The 18,444-nt window shown below is 45.5% G+C and overlaps 1 protein-coding gene across 4 annotated transcripts in view; it reads right to left on the reverse strand.

The window, feature by feature from the left end:
* MID2 (midline 2) overlaps positions 1 to 12,003 on the reverse strand; it is a 97,265-nt gene extending 85,262 nt beyond the window's left edge. For 2 of the 4 annotated variants that reach the window (XM_032392733.1, XM_032392732.1), the window contains exon 1: positions 11,071 to 11,145. In XM_032392733.1, the coding sequence (XP_032248624.1) occupies positions 11,071 to 11,074 (4 nt within the window). In that variant the 5' untranslated portion in view covers positions 11,075 to 11,145. Of the gene's footprint in view, positions 1 to 11,070; positions 11,146 to 11,705 lie in introns of those variants that run through there. The other 2 variants (XM_032392734.1, XM_032392735.1) reach the window with 2 other exon arrangements.
* Between the last annotated feature and the right edge of the window lie 6,441 nt (positions 12,004 to 18,444).

The following is an 18,444-nucleotide window of genomic DNA, read 5'->3' on the forward strand; positions in this document are numbered from 1 at the left end:
CGCTCATTTACATGTTTATCGCCACAGCCACTGGTGGCTTCCAGAACATTCTGTTTCATTTCATTTACATATCTGTGTCTCCAGCTAACTCTCCCTGCTTCTTGAGGGCATCAAGTATTTCATAGTTTTATTCAGAGCCTCATATACACATAGGTATTCAGTAATTGTTAAATGAAGGATCCCATAAAGTAGAAGAAGTCAGAAGAAGGGACCTAGCATTTATTGAGCACCTCCTGTATTCTGAGTACTGTTAAGCCCTTTACACACATTTCTTCATTAAATTCTGTCAAGAAGTCTGTAAGGAAGGAACTACCATGCCCATATTACAGTTAGGAGACTGGGGCTCAGCACTGTTAAGTAAATCAACCAGGAACATACATACCCAGGGCACTGGGTCGGTCTGATGTCGGCGCCTGTGCTCTTTCCCCTACACCTTTATTTCAATCATCTCACCTCCTTCACTGAAGTTTATCTTGACTATATGCAAGAGGGTTTCTAAACAGCATGTTTCCGCTTCTATTTTTGTCTCTCTGTGTCCCCCTGAGTTTCTCTGAAGCTGCCTCTCATTCCGAGTCCCTTCCAGAATCATATCTTTTTCTTCCAGGCCCAACTCCACCTCACACAGCATTTCTATTACTATCTTTTCCAGGACTGCAAGTCTGCACTCTTCAATGTCCGTGTTGGGAGCTACCTGGGAGAGCTGAGGAAGGCCCCCCTCCAAAATGACAGTTGGTCAGGAGCATTGCTGAAAGACCTCTACGCGTTGAAACCTATAGAAAAACAATTAGAGTATTTGTGGTACTCTTCTAAATCTTAGGAGGGTGCCATACAAATTCTTCCGTACACGGGGCGCCTGGGTGGCTCAGTCGTTAAGCGTCTGCCTTCAGCTCAGGTCATGATCCCAGGGTCCTGGGATCGAGCCCCACATCGGGCTCCCCGCTCAGCGGGAAGCCTGCTTCTCCCTCTCCCACTCCCCCTGCTTGTGTTCCCTCTCTCGCTGTATCTCTCTCTGTCAAATAAATAAAATCTTTAAAAAAAAAAAAAAAATTCTTCCGTACACGAGGAAAAGCTCTCCGAGTTTCCCTGAAACTGTAAATATTGCTCTGGAGTAAGTGGGACACTTGAACCTCACTATGAAATTAGGCTTGGGAAAGTATGCTATGGGTCAGCATTGCTTCAAATAAGGTCAAGATGGGACTTTTAACCAGGGATTTCTGAACCTCCAAGAACTGTCTGAAGAACATTGTGTGTTTGTCATATACACATTCTCATGGGGAGAGGGTTGTCCACAGCATTCAAAATGTTCTCAAAAGAGTCCTTGACAGAAAAAAGTCAAACACGAGTGCTCTAAAATAACCCACCTTAACTGATTTCAGCTCTATAAAGAATAATATAAGATGGTTCCAATCTGTTGCTTATGGTAACTTTTCTATACTGTTTCTATTCTGTTCTGTTTCATCATCATCTAGCAACTGCTGTAGCCAAGACCGGGGAACTGAATATTTTCTTCAACTTTTTCAAACATCTATTCATCTCATCTCTCATTTATGAGGCCACCTTGTTCTGGACACTCCTAATATTTCAACGTCCTTTCAACTATCTCCCATTTTTACTACTTCCCTGATTATCTAAGCACATTTCCCCTTAAAATTTATCTGGTATGTACTATGTGCCAGGCACTAAATAATACCTTTTACGTGCATTGTCTCATTTAATTTTCACAACGACCCTCTAAAAGGTAGGTAGTATTATTACCAAAAAAAAAGTAACTTGTCCCAGATTACATTTATTGGCAAGTAGCAGAACTAAGATTCAAGCCCAGAATAAGACTGAGAGTCCAGAAATAAACTGATATACTCATATGTTTATGGGCAAGTAACTTTTGACAAGGATCCCAAGTCCACTCAGTGAGGAAAGAATAATCTTTTCAACAAATGGTATTAGGACAACTGCATATCCACATGCAAAAAAAAAAAAAAAAGATGATGAAGTTAGAATCCTACCTCACACCATATACAAAAGTTATCTCAAAATAAATCAATAACCTAAATGAAAGTGCAGAAACTTAAAATCTTGGGTGGAAACATAGGTGTAAATCTTTGTGAACTTAAATTAGGCAAGGGTTTCTTACATTACACCAAATGCACAAGCAACCAAAGAAAAAAATAGATAAATTGGACTTTATCAAAGTTTAAAACTTCTGTGCTGCAAATGACAACATCAAGAAAGTAAAAAGACAACTCACAGAATGGGGAAAAAAATATTTGCAAGTCACAGATGTGATATGGGTCTAGTATCTAGAAATAAACAGAACTCTTAAAACTCCACAATAAAAAGACCCCCAAAATGGGCAAATGATCTAAATACACACTTCTCCAAAGATGATATACAAATAAAGGATCAGTAAGCATATGAAAAGATATTCAATATCATCAGCCATTAGGGAAATGCAAATCAAAAGCACACTGAAATACCACTTTGTACTCATTGGGATGGTTATATTACTACTTCACACCCACCAGGATGGCTGTAATTTTAAAAAATAGCAAATGTCAGCCAGGATATGGAAAAACTGGAACCCTCATACATTGCTGGTGGGAATGTAAAATGGCACGTCTGCTTTAGGAAATAGTTCGGCAATTCCTCAGATGGTTAAATGTGGAGTTAGCATACGACCCAGAAGAACTGAAGATGTGTTCACTCAAAAACTTGTACACAGGGGCGCCTGGGTGGCTCAGGTGGTTAAGCATCTGTCTTCGGCTCAGGTCATGATCCCAGGAGCCTGGGATCGAGTCCCGTATCAGGCTCCCTGCCGGGCAGGGAGCCTGCTTCTTCCTCTGCCTCTGCCTGCCTCTCTCTCTGTCTCTGACTCTCATGAATAAATAAATAAAACACTTAAAAAAAAAACTTGTACACAAATGTTCATAGCAGCATCAGTCATAATAGCCAAATGGTAGAAATAACCCAAATGTCCATCAACTGATGAATGGATAAACAAATATGGTACATCCATACAATGGAATATTATTCATCAAGAGAAAGTAATAAAGTACTGATCCATACCACAACATGGGTGAGCATTGAAAGCATTATGCTAAGTGAAAGAAGCCAGTCACCGAAGGTCAAAAATTGTTTGATTCTCTTTATATGAAATGCCCAGAATAGGCAAATCCATAAGAACAGAAAGTAGGTTAGTGATTGCCAAGGGCTGGGGAGAGAGAGGGAAGGGGGGTGACTACTAATGGGTACAGAGTTTCTTTTGGGGATGATGAAGAAAACGTTCAGGAATTAGTGGTGATTGTTGCACAACTTCGTGAATATACTAAAATCCACTAAATTGTACACTTTAAAATGGTGAACATTATGATACGTGAATTACATCTGAATTTTTTTTTAAAGAAGATTCAAACCCAGGTCTGACCCTGGAGTGTAAACAGATCACCACTATACTATACGGCCATCTATATAACTATGTAGTCATTCTAAACCCTCCTGGATTACTTCTTCCGATTGTTTTTCTGGGTCAGTGATTCCCTGTCTAGGTTTTGCAACATCCTAGAATACCTCTAATGATCAATGGTTGTCAGAAAGTTCTCAGCTCCCAATTTGTATTCATTTAAAAACCACAGGGGCAGGGGGCTGGGTGGCTCAGTTGGTTGGGCGTCTGACTCTTGGTTTCAGCTCAGGTCATGATCTCAGGGTCCTGGGATCGAGGCCCCGGTCGGGCTTCGCTCCACACTCGGTGCGGAGTCTGCTTGGGATTCCCTCTCTCCCTCTCCCTCTGCCCCTTCCCTCGATCTCTCTCTCTCTCTCTCAAATAAATAAATAAATAAAATCTTTAAAAGTGAAATAAAATAAAAACCACAAGACTCCTTAAAAAAAATAAAAAGATACTTGGCTCCTATATCACAAAATACTTTTAGGAAGGACAGAGGGAAGCAGTATGACAAAAATGAAACAATGTCAAAGTGTTGCAGCTTCCAAAAGTCTGTGAATCACTGATCTCTGCAGAATTAGAGAGTGTGCTAAAGATAAAGACAGGATGTGAACCTGATACAGTGCCACCCGATAACAGGTAATCAGGAAGCTTTTGCCAGAAAACACAATGGTTCGTCATACAAACGCACTGATGAAATGCCCGGGAGGGCATACCAATTGCCATGTTAAGAAACAAATGCCCATATCCGCAGACACTGATTTGTTCCCTTCTGTATCATTTAGTATGTTTACGTATTTGCCCTTGCTTGGTTTTACAACTGTTTCTGCCTGCCTTATCTTCACCCTGCACCCCCTTCAGGCTGAGACCCCTGAAAAACAGAGGTCGATGAGACAAAACGATAAGAAGGTATCATAAGGCTGTGTGAGTACGTGGAAATACAAAAGAGGAGCTTCCATGCAGGTGGTTAAGATAAAAATAATGCATTCTACACCTACGAAATGAAAGACTGATTTCGGCATTGCCCTCCAAATCCGGCATGCCGTTAACTCCGATCACGGAGAAAAGCTGTGATCTGCACTTGGCAGAATTCTATTATTTCAAATGTGATTGGAACATAATTAAATGCCCCCGTATTTCAGCAGTTTAGATTCCGTCTAGTTTTCATCTCCCAGGTCTGCAGAGCGTGGCCCTGGGCTCTCACTACCTCCCTGAGGAGCCATGGCTCCCCACACACACACCCCTTCTGCACAGAAAAACCGAGAGTGTGAAACCAAGCCTGACCTCTGGGCTGTAGAATGAAGATTGAGCTGAGCTGCAGGACTTGTTTTAAAAACAAATTAATGGAAAATAAACATTCTTCAGGATATTAACATGGATGTCCCATGAGCTTTTCCTTAAAACACTACAAACCCATCTCCCTGCCTTGGGGGATGAGAGAATGAGTACCGGCTTAGTCTGATGTTTCCCTAACTGTAAAATGTCGTGCAAGTTGAACTAGAATCACCAGCCGATCTCTTTAAGATGCTTTCCAGCTCTGACATGGGATTATTACAGAGCTCTTGCTCTCTGTTCCCACATAGGAAAGACACGGTGGCTTTATTGAAAACTAGCTCCTCAAAACACAAACCTTATTTATTGGTGCGACTAGAAAGGCTGACCAGTGAAGGGCATCATCGTGAAAGGAACAAAATGCATTACTTTCCTTTGGCTAAGCCAGGATGCTGAAGGACAGTGGCTGGTTTTGCCTGTTGTACCTCAAGAAAGATTTAATGGGTGTTCCTAGAGGACAACAAAGGGGGAGAGGAGTCCCAGGGGAGTACAAACTAACGAGAACACCTTTTGGAACTGAAAAGAAAGACAACCAAATCCTGGAATGCTCTTAGTAGGAAAGGACCCATTGAAGCTGGGCGGGGGGGGGGGGGGGGTGGTAGGAGATCATTTGGGAACACAAAAGGCAACCAATGCATAGAATTCTCACCCTAAAAGGACCCGGACTAGAAATAGAAACCCAGAAAAAAAGAGGCTAGGTGGTCAGTAATAGGCATCTTACGTTTGTGTACCATGTGATAGTTTCCAAATGGTTCCAAAGCCATTATCTCATTTAATCCTCAAAACAGAGCCTGGTTATAGTCCTGGCTCTAAGCTGAATTAGCTGAGTGATCCTAGGTAAGACATTTAAAGTGTCTGGGCCACAGCCTCCTCATCTGTGGCTTGAAAAATACCAGCCCTACCCCAGCTCTCAGGCTCTTATGAAGATCACATGAAGATAAAATAAAATTATTAACTTGCTTTACAAATAGGGAGATATTCTCATCATACATTCACAGACGGGTGGATACAAAGCAAGTTATTGAGGAAAGCAGCAAATGTTTGGAAATTCATCCCAAACACACGGTTGGCATGACGGAGAACAGTCACACTCCCCCGCAAGTTTTCTGGAGGACCATGTGTCTGATTGCGGTATTTCTTATGCTCATATGTCTCCCCTGTTATACTGGAGTCCCCCCAAGGGAAGAACTGTCTCTCTTCTTTTCAGCTTTTATCATGCATGGGGAGAGCTCAGGACTGGAGGTTGATGACCGACTGACAGAAAGCACCAGAACCAGTTCCTGTCTGAAAGATCATTAAAGCCTACTTAATATTTTATAGCATGTGGATTTAACGATGTTTTCTTTACAATAATTAGCTCCTAAAGCCAACCATTGGCCATTTTATATAATAGAGTCACCATAAGCATTACAGTGAATATCACAATAACAGAACTAAAAGTCCTACGTTTGCTACGAAGGCAAAAGACTAATCTCAGGAACCAAGAGAAGGATTTGCCAAGGTAACCCAGGATAATTGACAGGAATCCTTAGTACAATTCATGACACCTTTATCTTCATGCAGAACACACCGGCAGTCACAAGGGTGAACAAAGGGACAACCAACTTAATCCACCTCGTGCTACCAGTCCAGCTTCCCATCTGTTCTAGGACCGCTTTTCCCAAGCTCTCTTACCCAGGGCAATGGTTGTAAATGTTTAAATGTTCAGGGACACACCTGGATGGGCAGCCCTCTCCACTCCCACAGAATAAAACTGGCAATATATGTATGTAGGGCATACTGTTGAATCTTAGTTAGGCTGAGAGCACCCCAAGTTCAGGTCAGAGACAAGGGACAGAGAACAGAAGCCTATTTGAAATCAAGCTTCTACTCCCTGGGGAATCACATGGATCCTAGCAACACTGAACAAAAGGCTATAGACAAAGCGATTGAGGATTCTGGACCATAAACCATTTTTCTATCTCTGGGCTGTATACATTCACACACTTCACCGTCCTACATTAGCATTGTCTCCCAGGCCCATACGTTATGCTCCTAACGGGGCAAACTGTAAACACTGGGATTTTCGGTTTCAGGAGGATTTGAGTTTACATAATGAGTTTGTTATCAGATCGTTTGGTCTCTGTTAGAGAAAAGATCCAAAGACTGGGGATGCTGTTCATCAACCAGAGGAGTCTGACCTGCAGGAAAGAGGCTGAGACAGAGCCCAAGGTCAAGCAGTCAGAGCTGTGCAGGGAGACAAGAACCCAAGTAGGACAAATCTTACTAATGATACTTTGCTAACCCACTTAGACTGAACCAACACCCTAGTGTGCACTCGGGTGAACCCTACATGGACAAGGGAGTGGTGGGGTGTTGGAACACTGCTCAAAACCCCTCCACCACCCACAGCGTAACCCATCTAGCAGTCTGAGCAGCTCATGGGATTTCTAAGGGAAGCGCCGGAGCTGGGAGATTAACTATCAAAAGATTCTGTCTGCCTATGGTCATGGAGAAGCGGAAGATGGAAAAAGAGAAACCGTAGGAAGAGCCACCGACCTCTGGGGCCCACGGAAGACTTTGAACAGAGTTTTAATTCTGAATTAGAGAGAAAATAGAGATCTGGAAATAGAGAGAAAAACATATCGGTCCTTGGAAGAGAGGGGAAATGAAAAGGAGACCAGCAAGCAGTCTGCCCAGGGGGATAATTGGAGTTGGAATTTATTTTATTTTATTTTATTTTATTTTATTTTATTTTATTTTATTTTATTTGACAGATAGAGACACAGCGAGAGAAGGAACACAAGCAGGGGGAGTGGGAGAGGGAGAAGCAGGCTTCCCGTGGAGCAGGGAGCCTGATGTGGGGCTCGATCCCAGGACTCTGGGATCATGACCTGAGTCGAAGGCAGACGCTTAACGGCTGAGCACCCCAGGTGCCCCGGAGTTGGAATTTCTTGTCTCGACACCACTCATCCGGTCTTCTCACTTGTTAGCATGATCCAATACACTGGCTGAGAAACACTTTTCTAGTCTCTGCTCTACACTGCTTGGTGATGAACACAATGGTTTTTGAGAGACCTGAAATACAGCGGTTACAGTAATACCACCTGGGTACCAACGTTTCAGTCATCAAAAAGTGGACAATGTGCAACTCTCCTGAACTGTCATATATCCAGGATCAACACGTTCCATGTCCTATTTTGACGATGCAATGCTCTAAGTCAAGACCCCCAGCTTACGTAAGGAAGCATTTTACATACACAGTGCCTCGATTTCCCCCTTTGCACAGAAGACCAAAAAAAAAAACAAAAAACAAAAAACAAAAAACCCACGCTAAATGGAAATGGAGCACCCCCTGGCCTCCACTAGCAGCGGAATCACACGGCCTAACAGCTAGGGAGTTCCCAAGATCCATAAAGACTAGATGACAGACACACAAGAGGTCAAGCAGGTGCCTCTGGAAACAGCCATTCGAGACACATTCTGTGCCTCAGCCCTGCCCTCACCTCTTGTTCAGGGCTCTGTGCCCCTGATGGGAAAGAAAGAACCTGAGTGCTAAGAGACAGAGTGCAAAGAGGACATTCTTTCCTCTTCACCAAGCCAAAGAGGTTTGCCGAGTGGTAAAGACCTACTCCTTCTACAGTTTTCTTCTCAACTGTCATGGCGTCAGCAGGTTTTATGGGAGGAGGGATGAGGGAATGGACAGGCGCACTACCCAGAGCAATTTTTGGATGCAATTATGAGACTCCACTGGCTCTGCTTTAGGATCTGCAAGTTGGAGCAAGTTGCCCTGCACTTAGAGGAGGGATTGACTAAACCAATTTCATCTAAATCAATTTGCACTGTTCAGATGATATATTCATGAAGCAACCGAGTCACCCTGATTTGTGGCACTGCTTCCCAGGGGTGGCCTTGCAAGGTAGAACATGCTAGATGAGAAGTCTAGTGGTCACGAAAGAGGGAGGGAAACAATCACCCCTTCTTGTCCCTGGCCTCTCCCCCTGCCTTGCTCCTCCCTGTCCTACTCCCGGAGCTGCAAGTAAGGAAGTAGGCCTCAAACAAGCAGGAGGCCAAAGTGCTAGGCCAAGACTGGGGCCTCAGCCCGGTCAGCAGAGAACTCTGCACATTGTAGATGCTTAATAAATATTGTTGACTCACCGCTGCTAGATGCTAATCACGCTTGTATTGCCATGCCTACAATTATTTATGCCACTGTTCAGTAGAAATTAACTAACTGCCCCCATATAGGCTAAAAATGGGTGAGGTTATGTTTTCAAATGAGTCTGACTCAGACTGTTAGGTTGGAGTACATTAGATATGATTCAAGCCTCGACTTAAAATAATCACCATTACTCTGCATGCCTAGTTTTATGCATGTTTTCATTCAGTTGTACATGCATTAGGAACAACAAAAAAAAAGGAGTCCTGAGTACGGTGATGGATTTGGCTCCCAGGGGGACTAATAATGGCAAGTTAAGGTTTCCAGTAAACTAGGGTTCCTCCTTGCACCCAGTCAATCTATTATCCCAATAAAAGGTAAATGAGGTACTTTATTTGAAAAGTGTAATGCTGAGGGTTTATAGAACCCTTTCATCTTCAAAGGACCAAGCCGAGACTCACAATACCCAGTACACAGTATTATGCCTTTTACACAAGTGCATCAACTATGAAAGAAAGGTCATAGGAATGTCCTAAGGCCATAAAGCCAATGTAACATCAGATTTGGGATAAACTCTCTGATCTTCTTGACTCCTAGACCTGTATTTCAACCACATAAATCAAGTTGTGAGGAACAGTCAGGAAAAATCTAATTCACGTTTTATCTCTGTATTAAGTTAATTGATTGGGCAGGAATATATAAAAATAGCCAAGACTGTTTCCCCCTTAGGGCAGTTAGTATGAGTGGAGTCGGGTGAAGAGGGGGACGTGAGGGTTGGGGTAATCAGCTGAGGTTAAGCCAGAAGGAGGGGAGGAAAGCTCCCTATTCAGCATGCCCCTTCTATTGGAACATCGCCAGAGAAGCGATTAAGAGTCCTGGGAGGGAACAGAATAGGGTTAAAGGCAGCCCTTATGGCCCAACTTGAGAATCCAAGGAATCAACCCACACACATGACTTGTCTATTTCAACAGACTCCACTATATTCCTGTATAAGGGCTCCTCCTCACAGACACACAACCATCACTATCCACTCGCCCCACACTCAGAAATCCTCCAAAAGGCAAATGGGTTGAGAAGCAAGAGGCTGCAGGGCTGGGCGGCAGGCGGAGTGCACAGGTTGGTGGGGGGCAGTGTAGGGGACGGATAGGGTCTGGTGGGAGATCTGGGTGGGCAGGTAGATGCGTGACGGCGCAGGAAGAAGGTAAGTGAGCGCGAAGGCAGGTAGGGGAGTGTGGAAGAGAGAAAGTGAAGAAACTAAAGACCCCAGGATCCCAATTTCCTGCTCTGCGAAACAACAACAAAAAACAACAACAAAACAAAACAAAAAAAAAAAGAAAAAAGAAAAACCCACAAAAACAAAAAACGCCTCCAGAGAAAGAACGCACTACACGCCAAGTACTAAGTAACCTAAACCTTAGCATCACCAAAAATGTTTCTGTGAATCCACTCCGCCGCTATTTACTTAATTCTTAGGAGGCAGGAATGGAAAAACCCCACCTCTCCCCGGTTCGGTCGCAATCTGTCCTCTGGACATAGGTAAGTTCGCCCTCTCCCCCGCTGGGCTGGTTTCACAGCTAGGCCAGAAATAAGGAACCACCCAGACGGAGACTGGAGGATCGCTCCCCTGGCAGAAAAGGGATTAAGTTTCGCCGGGCCTCCCCGCCGGCGGGGTGTCCGCAGCATCTCGGGCTGCTGCAGCAGCCACCGCCGGGCGCAGGGCCGGCGGAGGGGCGCCGCCCGGGCCGAGGAGGCTGCGGGCCGCGGGAGCGTGGGAAGGCGGCGGTGCCCTTTCCCAGACTCGCGCCCAGGCGCCGGGGGAGCCGCTCCACTGCCCTGCGCCGGGCCGGTCGGGGCGCTGGAGGCCTCGGGCCGCCCCCGCCCCGCACCCTGGAGTGCAAACTCCGTCCCAAGAGGGCAGCGACGGGCGCCCGGGCCAGGCCGGGGAGGTGGGGGGGCAGGGGGAGAGGCCGCCGCCGCCGCCGCCACCTCGAGCCTCGCGGGCCCCGTCACCCTGCCCCGCCGAGCCCCGGAGCCCTCGGCCCGCGCCGGGCCCCCGCGGCACCTGAGAGGCGGCCGGAGCGGGAGCGGGAGCCGAGCCCGGGCCGTGGCTGGCGCGGGCGGTGGCGCTCGGCTCCCGGGGCCGCGGCGAGGGGGCGCGTTTTACCCATAGCGTTCCCGGGTGCCAGCCATCTCCTCGGCGCGCCCGAGGGCGCCGGGCGCTCGCCTGCCTCCGCCGGGAGCTGGCTTGGGCTCCGGCGCGAGCTCCCCGGGCCGCCGCCGCCGCCGCCGCCGCTCTAGGCCGCCGCCCGCCTTCGCCTTCGCCTTCGCCGCCGCCGCCGCCGCCGCCGCCGCCGCGCAGCAGCCGGGATCCGCCCGCCCGCGCGCCCCGCCAGGGACAGCACGGCGGCCGCGTCGCTACCGCAGCTGGGTCTCCTGAGCCAAACTTAAGAGTTTTCGCCCCTTAGTCCAGGGGCAGCACCATGACACCGCGGCAGCACCACACTGTCATTTCCGCCGCCGCAGAGGAAAAAAAAAAAAGGCGATCCCTACGAAAAAGGGGGTGGGGGGCAAACAGGGCTGGGGCTGACGCCCCGAGGAAGCACTGGGAAATGCCCCCGGCAGCAGGGGCGCCCGGCCACCTTCCCGGGCTCACCTTCCGCCGCCCCCGCCGCTCCCAGCTCCCCCAGCCCCTCCTGTGGAGGCGCGTTTACATGTTTTCTCCCCTGGCAGGAGTGACCGGAGAAACCTGAGCAAGCAGAGGCAGCGGGTGGGTGGGGTTCGGGTTACTACTGTACCTACCAGCTGATTCCAGCAGCCTTTTCTCCAGCGCCCTGTCATCTTGAAGGAAGACACACCGAGAGGGGCCCGAGCGGGCGCGCGTGTGTGTGTGTGTGTGTGTGTGCGTGTGTGTGCGCAAAAGAGAGAGAGAGAGAGCGCGAGAGCGAGCGAGCGCAGGATGTGTGTGAAATGCAGAAGGAAGACTATGGCCAAACTCTTCTCCCACCCGCCAACCCCCTGGTCCCACAAGCCACCAGGTTAGAACAAGGAAAAGGCCATTGCAACCGGCAATGAGAAGAGAGTGCCTAGGTCCACCGCGCTGGTCTTCAGATGAAGCTGCTCTAAATGCAAAGTTAACTACAGAGTAAAACAAAAATAGTGGAGGAGACAGAAAAGGGCAGACAATTGAAGGAAACCCAACCCCTCTTTCTTTTTACAAAGGGAGAATGCCTGTGCTTTATTGGCCTTGGGCAGAAGTTGTGGGGATGGATTAAAGCCACCAAAATTTAAAAACAAAACAAAACAAAAGAAAGTAGGGTTTCATTTGCACATTCAAATCCTTGATGGGCGAAACAAGAGGGTCCTTAAAGAGGACAATGGGACAGATGCCAGCTATCCAGGTACAACGTCCCTAATAAGCTAATTGGTCCATCTGGAACCCAGAAGCCTCATTGGTCTGGAGTCAGCCTCTCAGCTGACCTGTCATTGGCTCAGAGACCACCACCCCACTCACAAAGAGGGTGGGAGAGGAAAGAAGGAGAATGCCCCAGAGAAGATTCCGCACCTGACATGGGATAAAAGGGGGAGATGAAGGGGAAGGAAGAGAGAAAATGAAGGAAACACCTCCCTCCCACAGAAGCCTCCCATTACTGTGCATGGGAACGAGTCCAGAAAAATTAAGGTAGCTCTGGGAGTATCCCATCAGGGAACCAATAGTAATTAGCCAACACCCCTGTTAAACAATGCGCTAGAGAGCGCTGAGGTGGAAACAAGGCAAAAATCACAACCAGGCTATCCTGATGAAAATCTGACCCTAAGAGAAATAAAAGTTAATGAGTCACGCCAAAAGCACAGGCAACGAAAGCAAAAATAGACAACTGGGACTACATTAGACTTAAAAACTTCTGCACGGCTAAAGAATTAACAGTGGGGGAGAAAATATTGGCAAACCATATGTCTGATAAGGGGTTAGTATCCAAAATATATAAAGAACTCCTACAACCCAATAACAAAACAAATAACCCAACTAAAAAATGGGCAAAGGACTTGAATAGACATTTCTTCAAAAGAGATAGACAAATGGCCAAGCATATGAAAAGATGCTTAATATGACTAATCATCAGGAAAATGCCCATCAGAACCACAATGAGGTATCGCCTCACACCGGTTAGGATGGCTGTTATTTTAAAAAACAAGCCAACAAACAGAAAGTAAGAAGTGCTGGCGAGGATCTAGAGGAATTGGAACCCTTGTACACTGTTGCTGGGAGTGTGAAATGGTACAACTGCTCCAGAAAACAGTACGGAAGTTCCTCAAAAAATTAAAAATAGAACTACCATATGATCCAGCAATCCCACTTCTGGAAATATAGACAAAAGAATTGAAAGCAAAATCTCAAAGAGAGATTTGCACCCTCACATTCACTGCAGCATTATTAACACTAGACCCGAGGTCGGAGCAACCTACAAGCCCAGGGGCAGATTAAAGGATAAAGAAAAGGTGGCATATACATGCAGTAGAATGTGGCATATTCATGTCAGCCTTGGAAAAGGAAGGAAATCTTGGCATATGCTAGGACATGGATGAACCTCGAGTATCATATGCCAAGTTTTGAAACAAGCCAGTCACAGAAGAACAAATACTGCATGATTCCACTTATAGGAGGCATCTAAGACAGTCAGACTCATAGAAACAGAAAGTCGAATGGTGGGTGCGGTGGGGAGGTGTTGTTCTATGGATGTGGAGTTTCCGTCATGCAGGACTTGAGTGAGTGTGTGTGGGGGGGGGGGGGGGGGGTAGTTCTGGGGAATCTGTTGCACAACAATGTGCACGTGGCTGACAATGTGGAGAGGGTGAATTTTATGTCATGTGGTTTTTGCCACAATAAAAAAATTTATTTTTTCAAAAGCTGAGTCAGAAGGAAACTGATCCTGGCATAACCGAGGAGTGGATAAATACGAATTATATATATGTCGTATCTCTCTCTCTCTCTCTCTCTCTCGAAGGTTGTTAAATGAAAACAGCAAGTGGTGTATGGTTTGCTACTATGAAAAGCTGATTACACTGGTTGCCTGGGGGTCAAACATAGGAGGTAGTATTTAACATTGTATATGCCCTTTTGTACTGTTCACGTTTTTAATAATGTCCCTGTATTACCTTTTTAAAAACAATTTTAAAAGAACAAGGAGCATAGAGACAGAAAATAGAATAGAGGATACCAGGGACTGAAGGGAGGGGAGAATAAGGAGTTAAGTATTTAGTGGTTACAGAGTTTCGGTTTGGAACGATGACAAAGTGCTAGAACCAGATAGTATTGGGACTTACACAACCTTGTGAATATACTAATTGCCACTCAAAAATGGTTAGAATGGCAAATTTTATGTGATGTCTATTTTACCACAATAATTTTTTTTAAATTTAAAGAACAAGGACGTATACAGAACAAGTAGAGGTTGTTGTGTTTGTGTAAGAAAATAAATATACAGTTGACCTTGAACTGCGTGGGTCCATTTATGCACAGATTTTTTTTTTACAGTGCAGTACTGTAACCTATTTTCCTTACGATTTTCTTAATCACATTTTCTTTTCTCTAGCTTACGCTAAGAATACAGCTGTATTGTTGGGCTGCCTAGGTGGCTCAGTGGTGGGTTGGACTCTTTTTTTTTTTTTTTTTTTTTTTATTTATTTATCTGACAGAGAGAGAGAGAGAGACAGGAGAGAGGGAACACAAGTAGGGGGAGTGGGAGAGGGAGAAGCAGGCTTCCCGCCGAGCAGGGAGCCCGATGCGGGGCTCGATCCCAGGACCCTGGGATCATGACCTGAGCCGAAGGCAGCCGCTTAACCGACTGAGCCACCCAGGCGCCCCTAGGGTTGGACTCTTGATTTCTGCTCAGCTCATGATCTCAGGGTTATGAGATCGAGCCCCATGACTGGGCTCTGTGCTCAGTGGGGAGTCTGTTTGAGATTCTTTCCCTCTCCCTCTGCTCCTCCCACCCCCACTACTGCTCTCTCTCTCTCTCTCTCAAATAAATATTCTTAAAAAAAATCCAGCTATATTGTACACCTGAAACTAATATAACACTGTATGTTAACGGTACTGGAATTAAAAGAAAAACTTAATAAAAATGTAGAACAAAAATATATGGTATATAATGCATATAACATACAAAATGTTTGTTAATCGACTACTTACGTTATCGGTAAGGCTTCTGGTCGACAGTAGGCCATTAGTTACATTTTGGGGGAGTCAAAAGTTATACACGTATTTTCAAGTGCACAGGGGTCTGGGCCCCTAACCTCTGCGTTGTTCGAGCGTCAACCTACATAAATGCAGGTAAATGCATAGAAAAGAACCTGGGAGCACATCTAGATAGCAGGAGCCTGAAATTATGGTGGATATTGAGAGGATTTTTCGGGTTTGAGTCTATACATTTTATAACTGTTTGACTATCCTGCAATGAGAATTTCTCTTGTAGTTAAACATTTTTTTTTAAGTTATGTCTCAAAAAAAAAAAAAAAAAAACCCAAGTTGAGTCAGAAGTCAATCGATCCCTTAGAATTCTTTAACCTCACTGGATATGATCTCTGCAGAGAGCTGGAGAATTTTCTAAAACGTGAAGAAGTGACCGCTTTGGTCATGGACACCTGAATCAAGCTCGTTAGCTCTTTAATGAGGTTTTTTTTTAAAGATTTTATTTATTTATTTGTTTGTTTGTTTGTTTGTCAGAGAGAGAGAGGCAGGCAGAGGGAGAAGCAGGCTCCCCGATGTGGGACTCCGTCCCAGGACCCTGGGTTATGAGACCTGAGCCAAAGGCAGACGCTTAACTGACTGAGCCACCCAGGTGTCCCTCCCAGCTCCACCTGAGTTTCCGGTGGAGTTTTCAAGCTCACCCCTGGCCAGAGTCCCATGCAGAGTGCTGGAACCCCGTGTTCCCTCCCCAGGCACCAGCGCATATTAGGGACCTTTCCTTTCCCTCATCAAAACTTAAAACCGCTTCTGGGTCCCTTTCACAAAAGACCTTACTGATTAAGGATTTCAATCAACTAATTTGAGCAAAATGGTAATAGCTCCATTTGTCTCTCTATTAGTAGATAATGTTTTAATTTTAACAGAGGCCTTCAATGTATTAACTCAAAGGAATGACTAATAGTGTGTGTGGGTGGGGGTGGGGGGGTGGGGGAGATTTTGCTAATCCCATCACATAAGCAGCTGCTTTGAAAATATCCCCATGTTCAGTGGTTTTATGCAAATTATCGCTGTAAATGTATGAAAGTAAATGTGTCGTATCTGGCAGGAGATGCAAAATGGGCTGGGAGTATGTGATGAAATTATGTGTTTATAATTATTTAATGGTTACCTTTGTACAGAACATGTGTTGATCCTATTATCAAAATAAATCAGATCCATGGGGGAAAAAAAGATGTTTGACAAATTTAGCTTGAGGTGTTGAATTGAATTAATCCGAAGCCCACTCACCACACCACTGTCCTAGAGCATGAAAGGGACAGCTCATGGGCTTTTTTTTTTTTCCCAGCTAAGAATTGGAGAGGAGGAGAGGGGGAATGACTCCAGATACTTTCTACAGAGAGAAGCACAGAGCCCCGTCTGTTTCAGAAGGAAAAAATCACAGAAGGGAGATTTTGTTGCACAAGAGAATTGTCGCTTCTGCAGAAGGGAATCTTCATACTGCTCTCAAAAGAAGCAGCTAGTTGTCTGAAATCCAGAGGTTTACCAAAGGCTTTTCTAACCAGGGGGCTCTTAACAGGATGGTGAGAAGAAAGGTAGCTTGGCATAGGCTCATCAATAGGACATTGTTCTAAAACTAGTTGTGAACAGACCATTTCGTGGCTTAAGAGACAGTGGTTCAAAATAAATATGTTCCCTCTATGAAGAAACAGCACGTTCCTGATATTTTATCCTCCTTTGATCTATATTTTGGTATTGCTTTTTATTAATTTTGTAATTTATCCCAATTGTCATTTGTTACAAGACACACATAATCTTTGATATTTATATTACATTGGTAAATATTTTCCTGGAGTTTTATTTTTTTTTTAAGATTTTTTACTTATTTATTTGAGAGAGAGAGAGCACACGTGAGCAGGAGGGAAAGGGAGAAGCAGAGTCCCCGCTAAGCAGGGAGCCCTACGAAGGGCTCGATCCAGGACTCCAGGATCATGTCCTGAGCCGGAGGCAGACGCTTAACCGACTGAGCCACCCAGGCGCCCCTTTCCTGGAGTTTTAATTAGTCTTCAGGCCCAAGTCTATACGTTCCCACTGGCCATGCCTTCCTAACCAGCGCCCCAGGTCACGTAGAGTCTGGCTTCTGATACCACGTTCTTCATGTTTTGTTTTGTTTTTTTTCCCATCTCATTGCCTATTCCTCAGGTTCTGTTCTTTCCTCCTCCTACTCTTCTGTCTCCAAAGGTTGGTGTGTCCCAAGACTCAGTCCTTGGCTCTGTTCTCCATCTCTGCGCCCTCCCTAGGTGACCTCCTCTACTCCCATGGTTTTAAGTACAGTCCCCATTTTATCCCTCCAGCTGAGACCTCTCCCTTGAGACCCATGTGCACAGACACCTGGCTAGTTTACATCTCCATCTGGGGGCGCCTGGGTGGCTCAGTCGTTAAGCGTCTGCCTTCGGCTCAGGTCATGATCCCGGGGTCCTGGGATCGGGCTCCCTGCTCGGTGGGAAGCCTGCTTCTCCCTCTCCCACTCCCCCTGCTTGTGTTCCCTCTCTCGCTGTGTCTCTCTCTGTCAAATAAATAGAATCTTAAAAAAAGAAACACCAGTGTCCCTCAAGATATTAACTGGTGTTCTGAGAAAAAAAAGAATTTGAACAAAAGAAGTTTAGGAAATGCTACAACAGTGAATCTCCCTCTCAGAGATACAGCACACATTAGCTTATCGAGGCTTTAAGAAGTCCAGCCAGACATAAAACCTGTTTTAGCTTTATTTAACATTTCCCAAATATGTTTGACCATGGAACTTTTATGTTCTTCTCACTTATTAATATCTCGTAGGACACTAGCATCTCTCAAAATGTGGTTTTGGAAATACCGTCGATGTAGATATATAGGCATCGATAGGTAGGTCTATAGATGTGTACAGGTCTCCCCTGCTCTCTGAAAGTACAGCATTCCTATAAAACCTTTCTTAAGCCGAAATGGTGATGGCAAATAGGGGCAATGGCAAAGAAGCGATGGCCACGAAATTATATGGAAGATTTTTTGAGGCCCCCAAAATAACCTCTCTTAGGCTTTTTTGATTCCCTAGGACACAGCTTGTTAACGGACACACAAAATAAGTCAAGATAAAGCACAGGTGCTCAGACACAGTTCAAAGTTATGACAGCTTGGCGCTAAGACGCTGAGGGTCGGTCCAGGGGAAGGAGCTGGGGGGCATCCCTCTTGCTGCACGGGATGCGTGTTGCCTCTATGAGGGCTCACTTTGAAATACCGAGCGCTATTTTCGATTTTCATCTCTTTTTGTAAAAGGGAGGATCTTCAGATTTCTTTTCGGTTAGTGAAAACAGAGGCTAA

The sequence above is a fragment of the Phoca vitulina genome, unplaced genomic scaffold (genome assembly GCF_004348235.1).
Source record: "Phoca vitulina isolate PV1807 unplaced genomic scaffold, GSC_HSeal_1.0 scaffold69, whole genome shotgun sequence".
NCBI classification, from domain to species: domain Eukaryota; kingdom Metazoa; phylum Chordata; class Mammalia; order Carnivora; family Phocidae; genus Phoca; species Phoca vitulina.